General features: G+C 35.0%; 1 protein-coding gene across 3 annotated transcripts; it reads right to left on the minus strand.

The window, feature by feature from the left end:
* Positions 1 to 11,570: 11,570 nt before the first annotated feature.
* Positions 11,571 to 17,540, minus strand: LOC141724445 (serine/threonine-protein kinase ppk15). 3 transcript variants are annotated; one of them, XM_074526602.1, is made up of 7 exons: positions 17,162 to 17,540; positions 15,508 to 16,171; positions 15,045 to 15,324; positions 14,217 to 14,324; positions 12,593 to 12,871; positions 12,278 to 12,421; positions 11,571 to 12,123 (listed from the first exon to the last, which is right to left on the minus strand). In XM_074526602.1, the coding sequence occupies exons 1-7, from the start codon at positions 17,340 to 17,342 to the stop codon at positions 11,935 to 11,937; spliced, it is 1,845 nt and encodes a 614-aa protein (XP_074382703.1). In that variant the 5' UTR covers positions 17,343 to 17,540; the 3' UTR covers positions 11,571 to 11,934. The 3 variants fall into 3 exon arrangements, with proteins under 3 accessions (XP_074382703.1, XP_074382705.1, XP_074382704.1); XM_074526604.1 differs by lacking the exon at positions 15,508 to 16,171 and having other exon boundaries at positions 17,162 to 17,300; XM_074526603.1 differs by lacking the exon at positions 17,162 to 17,540 and having other exon boundaries at positions 15,767 to 15,905.
* Between the last annotated feature and the right edge of the window lie 1,321 nt (positions 17,541 to 18,861).

The following is an 18,861-nucleotide window of genomic DNA, read 5'->3' on the forward strand; positions in this document are numbered from 1 at the left end:
TTGTACTAGTATGACAATCGGTATGACAATTGATAGTCATAGCGAAAGTCATGCTAATTCAGTTGATTGTCTTGATAGAATTATTATTTAGATTAAAATCACTTATTAATTCAGTAAAACAATTTCATTTGAACTAATATGACAATCGGTATGACAATCAATAGTCATACCGAAAGTCTTGCTAGTTCATTTTAATTGTCTTGCTAGCTCTAAAAATTGTCACACCGAAAGTATTATTGGACAAAGGATTGTCATACCAGTTCATTAATCTCGGCTGTGTTGATTAAAAAGCAGCAGAAGCATCCAATTAACTAACACACATACAGAGAGCAATCAAACAGAAGCCAAGAACAAAAAGAGAACAAGCAGCCAAATATTTCATCTTATCTGCTAATTCAAGATTACAATTTTCTAGCTTGTAAAGTTAAATCCAATCAACTAGAAATCACTCTCTTGTTCTTGTGTATCAATCTAGCGGATTAAAATCCCTAGAACTTAATCTCAAATCGCATTTAGCATTTGATCTTTTAATTACAAAAATAGAAAAAGTTCATGTCGAATTTATTCTAGATTTGTAATAATTGATTTGAGATTAATCCCTTGTAACCGATACCGTAGTTGTAACACCTTTCAAGTTTAATAAAAGTTTTATTTAACTTGAATTTTGTTTCACAATTTTATTCCGCATTTTATTCGACTAAACGGTATTGTTTGCATTCAACCCCCCCTTCTACAAACAAATTGGGACCTAACATATCTCTTTGAAGGTGGGGATTCCTTGGGAGGTTCAACATAAGTCATTCTTCTAAGCCTTTTGAGAAGCTTAGATCTCCCAATTCCAGAATCCTTCTGAGAAGGGACCTTCTCAGCTTCTGTAACAATAGGTTCTGATGCAGAAACCTGTTCCTCACTATCAGACTCATCTCTCAGAACAATCCTCCTTCTCTTCTGTGGTGTCTGAGGGACAGTCTTTGTCCTCTTGGGCTTGGAAGATGAAGGCTTCACAGTATGTGCTGATGATGAAGGTTGAGCTATTTGTGAAGGTTTGAGATGTGTTCTGATAGAGGATTGAGGTATAGATGTATGAGTGGTATGTTCTGATGGTTGTTGTGGTGTTTGGGATGTGGTGGTAGGTTGTACATCAGGATAAACAGATCTATAGGTTTGAGGATCAGCATTTACCAGGATCTGTTTTACAGACTGAGGAATCTGTAAAGGTCTAACCACCGTTTTCTTAAGGTCAGCATTTACCAAGTCATTAAAAGCCTGTTTTGCAAGTTTAAAAGGTGGAAATAAAGAACTGGCTAGTTGAAGGTCATCAGCACAGCAAAAGGTATATATAAGCTGACAGAATCTAGCAAAGTAAACTAAATTTCTATCCTCTGTCATCCTATCCCCAATAAATCCTAGTACAGCACTTGCAAAATCAAAATGAGTTTGGTTAATAATAGCATACCCGATGTGCTGACTCATTATTGGAATGGCATCAAAGTTGGAACACTTATTCCCGAAGGCTTTAGTGATGCAGTCGAAGAAAAAGCTCCATTCCTTTCTGATATGTGCTCGTTTCAACTGTCCAAACTTAGCCAAACTCTTCTCATACCCCAAATTGGCCATGAGCTGCTGTAGAACTGGTTCCTCCGGTGTTGAGAAAATGCAGCCTTCTGGTAAATGTAGAGCTTACGAACTGTTCCAGGAGTTACCACATGTTCAACATCATTGACTTCAAAAACAATGCTGGAAGTACCAGTAGCACCACCATTATCAAAATGCCCAGTCCACCAAAATGTCAGAACTTGTTGGCTGGAAATGACTTGAGGCCGGGTCAATGCATACCCAATTTCACTGTGTGCCAGAAGATCTTGCACAAAGTGCAACTCAGATGGAGCTTCATCATGATTTAGGATTGCAGCATAGTTGTTGGGAACGAACTTGGCTCCATCTATAATCAAATCCTTAGGTGCCATGAGAAAAAATAAATTGAGAATTAAGGTTGCCTGTAAGGTATTTGATAAAATGTCTGTATAAAAACCAACGTCAGGAGATGAGAGAGAGTAAAAGTAAAGAAAGAGAGATAAAGTGTAAAAGTAAATAAAAGATTGTATAATCTTCTCTCTCTCTTACTTATACATGGTTATAAAAAAATAACCATTGGACACCTGTCAGACATGCAGCAATAATGAATAGTTAATGGGCACGGGAATATAGTAATCATTACTTATCACATGCAGTTTTTCAAGGAAAAACCGTTCCACTTACCAAGTAATCCCATTAATTGAGGTAAGTCAGTTTTAATTCAAAATTTAAACTGTTCCCACTTATTTAATCATTTTCACTGCAAAACCAATATTCTGTAAAAATATTCAAGTGTGAGAATGACCAAAAAAAATAAATCAAGTAAACAAGTACTGATATTTTAAAATCAGAACTTAATTTATATCAGTAATTAAAATGGTCATCAGAATATGGATATAGCAGGATTTAAAAATGCAGCAGAATTTAAAACATCTCAGAGACAAAATCTTGCAAAAATATAAAATTCCATTAATATATTAAGAGAATACATTCATGAAATTGAAATTTACATCAGAACATTACAAGACTATCCTAAGCTACAAACTCCAACATCAACAGCTTTTGTCCTTGGCTAAGAAGCCGGACAAAGCTGACGATGAAGAAAAACAGGATGAAGAAAACAAATTATTTCTTCTTCCGACTCTCTACAAAAAGAATAGCGAGTCGAATGATTCGCTCTTGTTGGCGGAGAGCTTCCAGCCTTTTTTCTTCCAATCGCTCCAGATGGCGATGGTAGTCCATGTAAAAGAACAGGAGGTGTGTGAGAACCTCCTGGGGAACCGAGTCCCAAATCTCATCAGGAATGACAGTTACGTGTCATTCCTGCTGCCAGTCCTCACAGTTCAACTCCATGTTGAAGGTCTCATAGTTTAAAAACATATTGTAGTTGACCATGATTGTGTTGGTATGAAGGAAAAAAGAGTGAGTATGTGAGAAAAGAAATGATGTGTAGGCTGATTTGAGGTGTTGGTTTATATAGGCAATAGAATGACAGGAGACGCAAGGAAATTTAATGCTGACAGGTAGAAATAATTCTACCTCGTCTCCCTAGACTGGGAAGAAGAAAAACAATCATTGGAAGTGTAAAACAGGGTTTAATGCGCACAAGAAACAAGTAAATATTACTGTGCATGTACGTGTTCCACTAACCCTAATTGTATTGACTGTTAATATCGCACCCGTACATATTCTGATTTAAAATAAGAATGTTTCAGATTTTAACCACAAATAAGTCAAATAGAGGATCAGAATTTAATATCAGCACTTAGACTTATATCAGAACTTAACAGTCATCAGAACATGATTTCTTAACTCAAAAAATGAATGCCTATCTCTCTCATTCTTCACATAAATTCTGATTTCGGTTCTTCAGAACTTATTTATCAGAACTTCCATCAGAACTTGTCCTCAGAATTTATGCAATCTGACACATAAACTGTTCATCTAAAACAACATTGAACGCCATAATAATTTTCATCATTCATATGGAGTGTAAGTGTGTGCATTAAGCAAAATAGCAGACAAAGAGTGAAGTCTGATTCACTTCAGTACATCTTAGAAATACGGCATAACTAAGAACTTTACTAAAAATATGTCATTATTCTGAAGTTTACTTTTGAATGAGTTCATGCACGAGTCCACCTCAACTGTTTTGTGCTTATTTTATGCATCTTTTGAAATTCCATTTTATAGTGGCTTCTCAGTGTAAGTGAGTCACGACTGCTTATCAGAATTTATGCTATTATCAGAGTATTTCTCCAGTAATCATAGAGTGTGAAAAGTCACCAAGAAAAATAATTATTTGCTTTTCTGATGCATATTACTTAATACCAGCAATGCACTTGGGTCGTCCCTTCCACATTTTTACTCTAGATCTCAAAGGAGTACCTGATTTTTATTCTCTTTTCTTTTATTTTTTCTTTTGATGAGTGAGGTTTATCAGCACTTAGTACATCCATCAGATTTACTAACATCAGAACTTAACAGATGAGAAGCATTATTCTAGTTTTTGACTTAGTAATAAGATAGACAAAGTAAACGTGACTAAGCTCAATATCAGAATTTGCTTATGTCAATAGATTTCCAAATAAATAATTACTTCTAAAATGGGATCTCTAGTATGTTAAAGACTACTAGGTCAGCATCTAGCACAGTTATCCTCATAGGATTGAATAGTCACAGAAACAGTCAGTTCACTATCAGAGTTTAGAAATTCACATCAAACAACAATCAGTACTTAAGCAATTTTCAATTAAGCACAGAATACACAAAGAGAGTAATTTCTGTAAATACTGATCATAAAGTTTGATGCATCAGAACAAAAGCTAAGCAGATTTAGAGAAAGAACCTGAAACCATTCCAAGTTCATTTACCAATCTTGTTAAAGTAGCTTCACACAGTGGTTTTGTGAAGATATCTGCTAGTTGTTGATCTGTTGGAACAAAGTGCAATTCCATTGTACCTTCATCCACATGTTCCCTTATGAAGTGGTACCTAATGCTGATGTGCTTTGTCATTGAGTGTTGAACTGGATTACCTGTCATAGCAATAGCACTTTGATTATCACAGTAAATAGGGATTTTAAAATATGTTAACCCATAATCCAGTAACAGATTCTTCATCCAAAGAATCTGTGCACAACAGCTTCCTGCAGCAATGTATTCTGCTTCTACAGTTGATGTGGAAATTGACTTTTGTTTCTTGCTAAACCAAGAAACCAATCTGCCTCCAAGAAATTGACAGCTTCCACTTGTGCTTTTCCTGTCAATTTTGCAACCTGCAAAATCTGCATCTGAGTAACCTATTAGTTTAAAATCTGATTCTCCAGGATACCACAATCCCAGATCAGCTGTTCCCTTAAGATACTTGAAAATTCTTTTCACAGCTGTTAAGTGAGGTTCTCTTGAATCTGCTTGAAATCTTGCACAAAGACAGGTAGCATACATGATATCAGGTCTACTAGCAGTTAGATAGAGTAGAGAGCCAATCATACCTCTGTAATCAGTAATATCTACTGATTTACCACTATCCTTATCCAGTTTTGTTGCAGTGGCCATGGGAGTGGATGCACTTGAACAATCTTGCATTCCAAATTTCTTCAGCAAATTTCTGGTGTACTTGGTTTGACAAATAAAAGTGCCTTCTTCATTCTGCTTGACTTGAAGGCCCAGAAAATAGCTAAGTTCCCCCATCATACTCATTTGATATCTTGATTGCATCAGTTTGGCAAACTTCTTGCAAAGTCTGTCATTTGTAGCACCAAAGATGATATCATCAACATATATCTGAACCAGAAGTAAGTCCTTTCCATGGTTGAGGTAGAACAGTGTTTTATCTATAGTTCCTCTGTTAAATCCACTTTCCAGAAGAAACTGAGCTAAAGTCTCATACCATGCTCTTGGAGCTTGCTTAAGGCCATAAAAGTGTTTTATCAAGCCTGTAGACATGATTAGGATATTTGGGATCTACAAAGCCTGGAGGTTGTTAAACATATACTTCCTCCTCCAATTCTCCATTGAGAAAAGCACTTTTCACATCCATTTGAAAGACAGTAAACTTTTTGTGAGCAACATAAGCCAAAAATATCCTTATGGCTTACAATCTAGCAATTGGTGCAAATGTTTTATCATAATCAATTTCCTCCTGTTGAGAATATCCTTTTGCAACCAACCTTGCCTTATTCCTTGTAATTATGCCATCACTATCAGTTTTGTTTCTGAATACCCACTTTGTGCCAACAACAGAACTGTTCTTTGGTCTTGGCACTAGGGTCCAGACTTTGTTTCTTTCAAATTCATTTAACTCTTCCTACATTGCTTGCACCCAATCAGCAACTTGAAGAGCTTCTTCCACTTTCTTTGGTTCAGTCTGAGAAAGAAAAGAATTGTAAAGACATTCACTCGAAGTAGCTGTTCTAGTTCTGACACCTGCATCAGGATTTCCAATAATTAAGTCAGGTGTATGTGATTTAGTCCACTTCCTTGCAGATGGAAGGTTTTCTCTAGAACTGGATGCTCCCCCATGATCCATGCTATCTTCATCAACATTTTCTGATGCTCCCCCTGAAACTATGCTCTCTGAGTTGGATCCTTCAGAATTTAAGTTTTCAGAACTATCAGAACTTGACTTATCAGAACTTGACGAATCAGAACTTGAAGAGCCAGTTGTATGTTCTGATGCTTCTTGAGATGTGGTTGTATCTTGAGTATGCTCCCCCCTGCATAGGTGCATCTTCCTTTGGCGCAGTCACCACAGTTTCAATAACATCAGAGTTTAATCCATCAGAGTTTGCAGTATCAGGATTTAGACTGCCAGAATTTTCAGTATCGGAATTTAAGTCTTCATTTTCAAATCTCAGCTGATCATGATCATTGAAATCTTCAAGTCCAGTAATCTTCTTATCATTAAAAGAAACATTGATAGATTCCATGACCACTCTTGTTCTCAAGTTATAGACTCTGAAGGCTTTTGTGGAAACTGGATATCCAACAAAGATTCCTTCATCAGCTTTTAGATCAAATTTGGATAGCTGTTCAGGGTGAGTCTTAAGAACAAAACATTTGCATCCAAATACATGAAAATACTTCAGATTTGGCTTCTTTTTCTTCACCATCTCATATGGTGGCTTTTCTTGCTTGTTAATGAGTGTTGCATTCTGAGTAAAACAAGCAGTCTGCATAGCTTCAGCCGAGAAATTGGTTGGAAGCTTTGCTTCATCAAGCATTGTACGTGCAGCTTCAATGAGAGTTCTATTCTTTCTTTCAACAACTCCATTTTGCTCTGGAGTTCCAGGAGCAGAAAATTCCTGCTTGATTCCATGGTTTTTGCAGAACTCTTCCATTATCAAATTCTTGAACTCAGTACCATTATCAATTCTTATTATCTTCACAGAATCTTTGACCAATTTATCCAGTTGCCTGACATGATCAATCAAGATAGATGCAGTTTCACTTTTTGTGTGCAAGAAATACACCCATGTGTATCTGGTGAACTCATCCACTATGACCATAGCATATTTCTTCTTTGCAATAGACATGACATTTACTGGACCAAATAGATCAACATGTAGTAGGTGATAAGGCTCAAGAATTGATGATTCAGTCTTGCTCTTGAATGAGGATTTCCTTTGTTTAGCCTTCTAACAAGAATCACAAAGGCCATCAGGAGCAAATACTGACTTTGGCAGTCCTCTCACAAGATCTTTCTTGACTAGTTCATTTATATTGTTGAAATTTAAATGAGAGAGTTTCTTGTGCCAATTCCAGCTTTCTTCAATTGATGCTCTACTCATCAGACAGATTATAGAACCATCAGTACTTGTTGAAAGCTTGGCTTCATAGATGTTACCATGCCTGTATCCTTTCAGAACAGCTTTGCCTGTAGATTTATTAATAACTTCACAGTGTTCTTCAAAGAAATCCACATGATAACCTCTGTCACAGATTTGACTAACACTCAGCAGATTGTGTTTAAGTCCTGAGACCAGAGCTACTTCTTTAATGATGACATTCCCAAGATTGATATTGCCATATCCCAACATTTTTCCAATATTGCCATCTCCATAAGAAATACTTGGGTCAGCCTTCTCCACAAAGTCTGATAGCAGGGCTTTATTTCCAGTCATATGTCCTGAACATCCACTGTCCAGAACTAGGATGTTTTTCCTGTTGCCCTGCAATCACAAAGACCACTAATGATTAGTTTTAAGGACCCAGACTTGCTTGGATCCTTTGGCCTTATTAAGTTTGTTAACATTTGTAGCAGATTTAGCATCAGAGTTTATGTTAACATTTTTCTTATCAGAATTTACACTATCAGACTTTGAATCAGAACTTACACTAGAAGGAACAATGCTAACTTTCTTTAAAGAAGGTTTTATTTGATAATAATCATAGTACAGACTATGATATTCCTTACAAGTATAAATGGAATGCCATAAACTACCACAATGAAAACAAGGATTTTGTGGCTTATATCTAACAGACTGACTCTTAACTCTTGACTTTGAAGGTAAGGAGTTTATGCTCTTATTCTTCCTGCAAAAAGAAGCCAGATGGTTAGAACTTCCACAGTTATGACACGTTTTTCTAGGAGCATCAGGAACAGGCTTATAATCATTGCTTTTATTCATACCTTCCTTTCCATTCCTATTTTTCCTAGGTGATTTTACCTTGTTTGCATTCTTAACATCTTTCAGCTTATGCTTAAGCTGCTTCTTTGTCATTAAGCCTACGTTTACTTCAGTTGTCTTTTCCTGTTTTAGTTTGTCAGAAGTTAATTCCTTTTTACTTTTGATTTCTCATTATCAGACTTTACAGCTACAAACTTAACAGGCTTTAACTTAGATTTTTGATTAATAACTATAGGCTTAATTTCTACAGTTCCTTATCATTCTTATCATCTCCATAACCTAAGCCCTCTTTCCGGTTTTCACTACTTAACAAATTCTGAGTTGTTTTGCCAGAGTTAGTCCAAGTCATGATAATCTCTCTTTCCTTTTTAGAGATTCATTCATTTTAAGCACTTCATCCCTAACATAGAAAGCATCATCTCTATCTTTCTGAGTTTGATGGAACATGACTAACTCTTTTTCTAAATAATCATTCCTCTTTTTGCAAGCAAGATTTTCAGAAGTTAATCTTTCACATGTTAAAGTTTGATCTCTATAGCTAATGAACATGGTTTTAAGATATCTTCTCAACTCATTAATATCATCAGTATGAAAGGCATAAGTAGTTTGAGGTACCTTTAACTCAACAGCTTCAGAACTGCTTTCAGCACTTGCCATATCAGCATTTGCCATCAAGGCATAATTCTCCTCACTTTCAGAATCTGAGGTGTCTGTCCAGCTTTTGTTCTTTGTGACAAGAGCCTTGCCTTTGTCACTCTTCATTTTCTTGCAATCAGGAGATATATGGCCTTTCTCACCACAGTTGTAGCATTTGATATTTGTATAATCTCCTCTGTCAGACTTTCCTCCTTTGCCCTCAGATTTTCTGAAATTCTTCTTATCAGAACTTGCACCTTTCCTGGAAAACTTATTTCCCTTCCTGAACTTCCTGTATGCAATCTTTGTGATTCCTTTCACCATAAAGGCACACAGCTTCATCATCTCTTCATCAGCATCCGTCTCAGGCAAGCTTTCAGATTCTGAGTCATCATCACTATCAGAACTTGATGACTCAGTATCAGACTTTGTGAAGAGAGCTTTACCCTTGCCTTTCCTTGATGTAGCTGCCTTGGGGGATTCTTCTTCAGCCTTAAGAGCAACTGTCCTTGACTTTCCTCCTTTCCTCTTGCTTCTTTGTTCCATCTCAAGTTCATGAGTCTTGAGCATCCCATAAATTTCATCAAGATTATAGTTGTCTCTTATTGTTGTTGCCTTCAAATCCCAGCTTTCAGGTAGAGTCAATAGGAATTTAAGGTTTGAATCTTCAAGATCATACTCCTTATCAACCAGTGACAAATCATTCAAGAGTTTGACAAATCTATCATATAAATCAGTCAATGACTCATTAGCCTTTGAGTCAAAGTGTTCATACTCTTGAGTGAGTATTGTCTTCTTTTTCTTCTTAATCGTATCAGTTCCCTGACATCTTGTTTCCAAGGCATCCCATATCTCCTTTGCAGTCTTGCAGTTTATTACCCTGTTTGACATTACATTATCAATGACACTATGCAGTATGTGTCGTACCTTAGCATCCTTAGCAATTGATGTGATATCTTCAGCAGTGTAGTCACTCTTCTCCTTTGGTACTGACTTTGCTGCTTCACCTGCAACTGCAACTGCGAGCTTGGTTGGTTTGTGAGGCCCTTCCTTGATTCTATCAAGATATTCTGGATCTGTAGCTTCCAGAAACATAGTCATCCTCACCTTTCATATGGGATATTCAGATGGTCTCAATATGGGAACTCTAATAGCCTCATATCGGCTATGGATTTGTGTCTTTGGAGGTTCTTCAGTTTTGGTGGGCTTAGTTGGAGTTTCTACTTCAGACATGATTGTTTTTGGATCTTAAACTGTTTGTGTGTTAACAGATAGGCTTTGATACCACTTGTTAGGTCACACACACTGTAGAGGGGGGTGAATACAGTGTATAGCACAATCAAATCGAATTCTAATAACACAAGTAACAGAAAACAGACTTTATTCAAAGCAATAAATTCTGTTACAGTATGGAACTGTCCTCTCTCAGTGATGAACAAATATCACGAGAGCTGTTAGGGTTACAATGAATAATCTTCTCGATAATGATAACACTTATAGTATAAACCCTATGTCTGTGTTTATATACTACACAGTTACAAGATAATCGCTAATTGATATGGAATATAATTCTGCTTCCTAAAATATATCAATCAGATATCTTTTCTTCCAAGCATTCTATTCTTCATAGAATTCCTTCTTCATGCATATCTCTTCTTACGTTTGTCTTGATCTTCTTTTCCTTTCAATCAGCCGCCTTCCTTATCTGAACGTTTTCTTTAAGTCCTGATATTATCTTCTGATAAATATCTCCTGAACCTTAAGTACTGATGACTTAAGTTCTGACTTCAGTATAAGTGCTGATTTCAGTTAAGTCCTGATTTGTCCTGTTTAAAAGTAAGATCTGAAAATTAAATATAAATCATATTAGACATGACATTATCAAATATATCTAACAACTTCCAATTGTTATCGTTTCTGGGAGAGTGCCCAACACACATTTTAAGATATATATAGTTTTTTAACATTTTTGAAAAAAATTATTTTTCTGAATAAAAATTTAAATATTTTATTTTTATTCAGAAAAAAAAATTAAAAAATTAAAAAATTATACTTTCTATTCATCTTAAAATATTTGTCGGACACTGTTCCAAAAATGATAACAATTGGGGTTGTAATTGTTATTTCTGAAGGGAAACTTTGAGTTGGTCGCTCTTATATTACTTATTATGTATTGTAATAATAAGCAAGTAGGCAATTATGTGAAGAAACAGAAATAATTAGAATAGTAGCCTATACTAGCAATCACGCAATTCTCTATAATAGCAGTAACGCAATTGAAATTCAGATAGCTACTTGGTTGTGTATTGGCAGTTAGCACATTTCTTATATATGTTGGCAATAAAAGAATTAATTGTTTGTTGTATTGTACCAAGACTTTACTCAGCTCAGCTCAGCTATTCATCATCACAGTCTGTGACACCACTCACCAGAATTACAAGTAAAGAAAGTAAAAGCTGTAAAAAGTGTCAGGGTGGGTGAGAGAAGGAGTGTCAACTTTATGAACGTGCTCTTGCAATAACAAATGACAAAAAAGGGAAGATGGATAATGCTGTTAGAGCCTCCTTTGTTACAAGTGTTTGGAATTTTTCATTATGTAAATGTATAGCATTATGGCATCTTCATCTGTATGAAGACGCCAGAAAACTAAAAGAACCATGTCACTGTGAACATAAACATAAGAAAATGATCAGCATGTGCTGCTTTCAAGATTATCAACATTTCAGTGTTACCAAAATAGCATGTTACTGAGTCTTGCTGTATCCATATCCACACCCCAGAAAACAATTAATGAATCAGGGAACGGGTCTGGAGAAACAAGAAACTAAGCTGAAACAAGAAACTAAGCTACTAAACTCTTCCCTCGTTTTCAAGACATGAAAAAACCCTTACAAATCCTAATGACAAAAAGTTTTATTAGAGAATTTACAAGAAAAGGCGGTGTGTTTAACCTGGTTATCACGCTACTGTACTTCTATTTACGCGTTCTGGTCCATGCCTACAAGAAATTATAAGCTGCCTCGCAAGTCAAAACTGATTCTGTAGATGCTTTTTTCTGGGAGATGATTCATGTTTCTTTCTGTAATATATACTCAGGAGGAATCCAAACCATATGAACTAGATAGCCAAGGATGTTGTAGTGCCTCACGTGCAGTAAGACGCTTTAGGGGATTTATCTCAAGCAAGTCCCGCAAAAAATTTCCAAACTGTACATCGCTAATTTGCAGATGATGCTCAAGTGTGGACTCCTCAGGAATTATGCATTCTAGTTGATTTGTCTCCTGTATCACATAATGCAGAATACAAGTTGAAAGAATTTGAAGAATTACCATCGGTTAAGTATTCTAGGAAGGTTAACAGATGTAAACGTTAGTGGATTTTTGCTATTTATTTTTACTAAAAACGTCAGAGTGATAGATATACAATTTTACAAACCTCATTTATATGATAAAGATCATAGTCTTTCGTGAAATACTTGTCCGTCTCCAGCCCTGTTTCCAACATCTCCACATCAAAAGGCCCGAGTAAGCAAATCATGCGAGCTAGCAGCCTCGTGATTGCATCATATGGAAAAAGAACCTGGTGGAATCATAGATGATGCAGATAATACATATGTAACTCCTACTGAAGTTCTAATAAAATCATCACAAAATTGTCAATTTCTGAAGAAAATGTACTTAAAAATATAGTGCAGCTGCACATTATAATTGATCAGAATCATTGCAATATGTGAAAGTAACTAGCACATACTCTGCCAGAATAAAGCTCAGCTAGGATACAACCAAGAGACCAGATGTCGATTTTATGGTTATATGAATTTCCAAGGATGACTTCAGGTGCCCTATATGATCGAGATTGTACATGTAGGGACAAGTTATCAGTCAGAAAGCAACTACTTCCAAGATCAATAACCTTTATTTCACATCTCTGATGATTCTTGATAAGTATATTCTCGGGCTTTAGATCACAATGTATAATTCCTAGACCATGCAAGTAATCTAATGCCTCCAAACACTGTCGGGCTAAATCCTGAATAGCAGCACAAAAACACCATGTCAATGATGAAAATCTAGGCACATACATGAAGAGCTTGATATGGATGAATAAATGTGTCTCTCCCTAACTCAGGAGAATCGAATAAGTTGATAAACATTGCAGAAACTATCAATATGAATGCAAAACATAAATAATATTTGGTTTGGTTTGGCCCCAATGTCTATGTCCTACATTCTAGCACTTATACCAAATAGTATGGTAAATGTATCATCAAGCAACTTAATAATACAACTTACACAACTAATTACATTTCGGTCTCTCAAAAGAATCCTTTGACCTCTAGAACACTTGCTACCTTGGCCAATTACTTGTACTCAACCATTTGCCACAATCCAGCAAAGCCTTTACAATGAATACAAGATTGAAGCTTGTAAAATTATGACTAAACTAATACCTTTCGTATTTGAATGGATTTTGAAGATCAGTAGAAGGAAAAGCAATATCACTTGAGAGATACACCGAAAGTCTTAAATAAAGATATAAAGATACTAATAAATGAAAATATTTGCAAGCTGAGATGCGTAGTTTTGAAGATGCTAATATGGAATAACAGCTATATCCCTCTATCATATAATATCTTATATCTTACAGTTGAGAAGTATACATAGAAGCTGTTATGATATAGCTAGCCATTTCTCTCTTGATTATCCAAATACCAGTAACTCCTTCAAGCTAAATATTTTCATTTTTCAATGTATTATTTACCAAAAAAACTAAAAAGTTACTTTTTTTATTGTATATCTAGTCTTATCCTTTGAAGGCTTATGAACTAGAATCCTACAAGATTAAACATTCACATAACTCCTTACCGTTCATTATTCATTTTCTTATACTGTAAAGCTTTTTCGAGTTGTGGAATGGTTTTACAAGCAAGTGGACATAGTACCAATTGTGCTACAAGGTGAACGGGGTTCAAGGGGCCAAGTTATTACAAAGTTTTTGTGTATTATTAAGTTGCTTAAAAAAATTATTTATATACACTAGTTGGGTTCGGGACTTTGATGTAGGCTATACATAGACTAGGTATAGGAGCCGAACCAAGTGAAAATTCTACATGGTCCTGTGTTCATATTGATAATTTTTACACGCTTAAATTCTGCGTTAGTTCACTAATTGAGCCTGGCCCATTAACAAAAGTGTCAGACCCAATCCTGAATACTGTTATATTCTATCTTGGTATTGTGCCTAGAACTTTCGAAGGATTTTATGCCCTTATTTCTTGCCAGTTCTATGAGCATTAAATTAAATTATTTATTCATCACGAATACTTGCACATAGCTAGAAGAGACGTATCAGTAATTTTAGCCTAGGGACAAACCTGTAACCTGCTCATAGTGAAATAAGGCTCTTCGCCAGTTTGTCTATTGCATTTCTGAAATTCATACAAGTTTGCTCGCAGAAGCTCAGAAACAATGATGAGATGCTCCTGAAAAGTTTAATATGAAAGTGATGACATGTATTAATCATAAGAAAATATTGTTCTTTGTCAAATGGGCCAACGACCAAGTTTTACAGAATGCGCACACCTTTGTACGTTACTCACATTAGACATTAGTTATGCTCTGAGCTATAAAAGTAATGTGACTATTGCCAAATGAAATAATGAGTAGATATAAATGATAGTCTGCAATATCCAAATAAATGATATTTTGCATAGTTTCCAGTTATAGAGAATGACTTTTAAATATGCCACTTAAACATTTATCAAATAAGAACTTGAAGCAGAATATCTACCTAGATGAAAACAGAGAGTTTTAGCATTTATGTGTGGATACACAGTTTGTAAGAGTATAATTAAGGGTGTATTTGAAGCTTATGTATCCATTGTATTGTTTTATACATGCTGACAATAGTAGGTTTATTCGGAACACCTGAGATGATTTGATGCAGAGTACAAGACTGAATTAGGTAGACAGGACATTATACTTTTCAAGATGCAATGCATACATCTACATGGCCCAACATAAGGGGTTAATGTGGGATTAGAAACGGGAGTCACCAGATACACAAGCTATCTGACTAGAGCACGCCACCAGTGCTGTTTAGTAAGGTTGTGTGTACAATGAACACCTTAACAGATAAAGAAACAGAATGACAGTCAAGTGTAAGAATTTTAGTTCATACTGCAGAGGTTGTTTATGCACACCTTATAATAGAAATAATCATAAAGACGTAGGATGTGGCATTGATCAGCAGGATCATGCTTGTTCACAAATTTCAGCAGTTTGATTTCATCTAAGCTCTGATCAAAGAAATCCTTATTATTTTTTATGATCTTCAAACAAACATCCACTCCCATAAGAAGATCGTGTGCCTGAACAACTTCACTGAAAGTGGAAGAATCTATGTATTCAGTAACATAATATCTTCCTGCGATAACACTATTGGTCATTATGGGAGGATTTTTGAGTTCTTCAAATCCGGTCCTGCAGATACAAAGTAGATGACAGACTTAGGATCCCTAAAAAGGATATAGAAATCTTATGCGTAGAAGTTAGAATACTAGAGTCAGTGAGTTTATAGACATTGTAATTTTTCTTTTTAAAATTCAAATATTTGACAACCAATGGAAAATGGTAAACTCTTTTAAAAAAATGAGGCATAAACACCTATTCTTTCGGTGTATAATCCTTAAGTTAAATACTTCGTATTCCTCCATATCAATGCTGGAGATGAGCTTATCATCAGTGGCGTCACTCTCCTCTCTGCCAGTATCATCTTCACAACATTCTCTACTTAAATCTTTATTTTCTGTTGTCTCAGAGTGAAAAGGGTTAACATCATTTTGCTCAAGATTTGTTACACTGTGAACTTCAGGATCATAATGATTATATTTATTATCAGCACCGCTCTCATATTTATCACTACCTTCAAGATGTAAGCTTTCAAGTAGATAATCGTAATCTTTGCCTTGAATCCCATCTGTTACAGTGTCCATCGAGTCAAAAGGCCACAAGTTGTCCGAATAGTTGACCTTTTTCATTGGTTGAGCATACTCTGATATAAGTTTTGCATAAATTTCATTTTCACTATGATCTTGCATTTCTGAGGTCATTACAAACTTGTCTTCATTTAGGCAGGCCATAGAGTCTGCATTGCCCGAGTCGGGAGGTATATAGCCATCATCATCCCTCTCGTTGTAGCAATAATGTTCATTTTGCATATCAAATTCATAGTAATCACGTGCCATGCCAAATTGAGACATTGTATCAGATGATGTGTAACAGCTGGTTCTCTGAGCCACAGCACGAATGCCATACGGATTTGTGAAATCTGCTTAAGGACTCGTTATGTTTATATAGGAGTATGCAATATTACAAAATCAAAACATTGCAGTTGTTTAAAACCATCACCTATAGAAAATTGTTCTTAGAAGGAAATAGTATGACTGACAGGGTTTTATTATGAGATATTCAAATAACAAATGAAAGAATAATCAAAGATATTTCAATAAAAAATATCCAGTTAAGTATACATTTAACTATGGAAAGAGTTAACAGCAGGAGACAATGAACTTAATAAAGAAACAGTAGAGATTTTAAACTTGCAAAATAATCATAACTTTGAGAATCCTATATAAAGGTCAATCATATATTGGCTGTGGAAATAGGTAAATAAGTGTGAGGGAAGTCCTTGCTTGCCCTACGGGCTAACTTTTGGGATTGAGATATGCCTAGGTAGTAATGGAGGACATGGGCTCCCAAGGACCAATGTTATATTGGTTACATTAGTTAATTTGGAATATCTGACTATCTGTTGTATATGACAACATCTTCGAGCTTAGTTCATGAGCTTGATGCTCCTACTCACTTTAACTTAGGAGAGTACAAAAGCTTTTTAATATCAATACACCAAGGGTACACCTTAATTAAAAATTTACTAAATTTATTATTAAAATACACTATGTAAGTTGTTTAAGTCTTAGGGGCATTTTTCTATTAGTTCATTACTTGTGAATTATCACACAATACTTTACAGTACCCTCATATTATCATACACTTTGAAGGGTATTTGTTTTTAGCTTGTATTTTAAGAGACAAAAAAAACTTTTGTTGCTTTTGGGAAAACTAAGTAGTAGTGTAATATTTTTGGGAGATTAGACAAAACAATTAAACAAACACTTACACCCCCCAAATACATTCTGAAATATTGTAATATTAATTCAGCAGAAATGGTACGAATCATTATAATCATCAAACAATATAATGTTGTACTACACTGATTAATAAAAAAAATAAAAGTTATTTAAGAAAGGGGATATACCTGAGGAGCAGAAATGAGTAGTAGAAGAAGGCAAGCTCACAAACTCATCACCAGAACCACCACCATCAGCACAACCCAAGTTGGATTTCTCACGAATATCCTCCAAAAGAGAGGATTCAGAATTTGTGAGACCATTTTCTCTTAAGAATTGTAAAACAACTTGTATGTTTGACACAGCCATGTATATACGTAAATTCAAGGGGGGGGTGTGTGTGTGTGTTTATTAGTCAAAAGTGGAGGAGATTAATCCAAGAACATGAGTTGCATGTGCGTACGCTTAACCAAACATTTTTTATTGAGGATATATGTAGTATTAACGTACTATGCGGAGAAGAAAATGAGGAGGGGATAACGGTCTACTTGTCTTACTTCACTCATAACTCATACGTAAGGCGGCGGCGGCGGCAGCGGCAGCCGCAGCAGCAGGGTATATTCCTTTTACGTACTCCCTCTGTCCCTCCCATTTGTTTACACTTTCCTTTTTGGGATGTCCCTTCCAATTGTTTACATTTCAAAATTTTCCAAAAATAGTAAAGTTTTTATAATTTTTAAATTAACTACATCCACTACTTTCCTCCACTATACCCACTTTATACATATAATATTAATCGGTCCCACTACTTTACTCATTTTTTCAACTTTTTTCAACTTTTCTCCACTATTTTATCATTTTTCTTAAACTCCGCGCCCCACCCAAATGTAAACATTTGGGAGGGACGGAGGGAGTATATTATAAGAATCAACGATTAAATAAATAAAGTGCAATCAAAATTTTATTTACTTGTTTGAACAAAGTTAGTTTCGAGTCAGATATAATTCGAGTCAATATTAATCGAGTTCGAGTTGAGCTGAGACACCAAAATCTCTGATTAATTTATTTAATTTTTAAAAATCGAATCAAATCAATTGATTTTTCTAAATAATTAAAATGTATTGGTTAAACCAGCTCAATTAATTTTAAAATTATAATGCAACCATAAAATTTAACATAAAAAAACCCAGTCAACTTAATTAAACAAATTTGAGCCGGGTAAGTGGCCCCCATATTGCGACTCTACTTGCTTAAAAGTCAAATTTTACCAATCCCCAATGGGATGCAGAGGTTATAGTTTTGGAACCGCAGATTTATTCTCGGCGCGTCATTCTCAAATAGTTTTTTCTGAATAATTTGTTTTAATTCTTTTGGATGTGGAAGTTGCATCTATAATATAGGGTAGTCTGTCTATTTTCATTCTTATTTATTTTACAAATTTTGTCAGGAAAAAGTATTATTATTATTATTATTTGTATCGGATGTTTGGGATTTTGATTGAATCTTTTGGTAGATGTAAAAATATAAGTGCTAAATTACTAAAACATAGAAATAGTATATTTAAGTTTTTACCTGATAAAACAACAATAATAAAATAACACAAGGAACGAAGGAGTTGGTGTGCCATTGTCATATATGCATTATTGATGCATCATTGTTGATGTAAAATATTCTAATCTGAAATAGTTCGTTTTTTTGTTTAGTACACTGACGGTTTTGAGAAAAAAAGTTAAGAGCAAGTCTAACGTAAGATGGAAAATAATTATAATTTTAATTATTATTATTATTATTTAATATTTAAAAGTAATTTTTTTAACCGCAATGCTAATTATATTTTATATTTAAATAATTTTTAGTTAGACTAATTTTTGTTTTCTTCTCTCCTACA

The sequence above is a fragment of the Apium graveolens genome, chromosome 5 (assembly GCF_009905375.1).
Source record: "Apium graveolens cultivar Ventura chromosome 5, ASM990537v1, whole genome shotgun sequence".
Classification (NCBI taxonomy): domain Eukaryota; kingdom Viridiplantae; phylum Streptophyta; class Magnoliopsida; order Apiales; family Apiaceae; genus Apium; species Apium graveolens.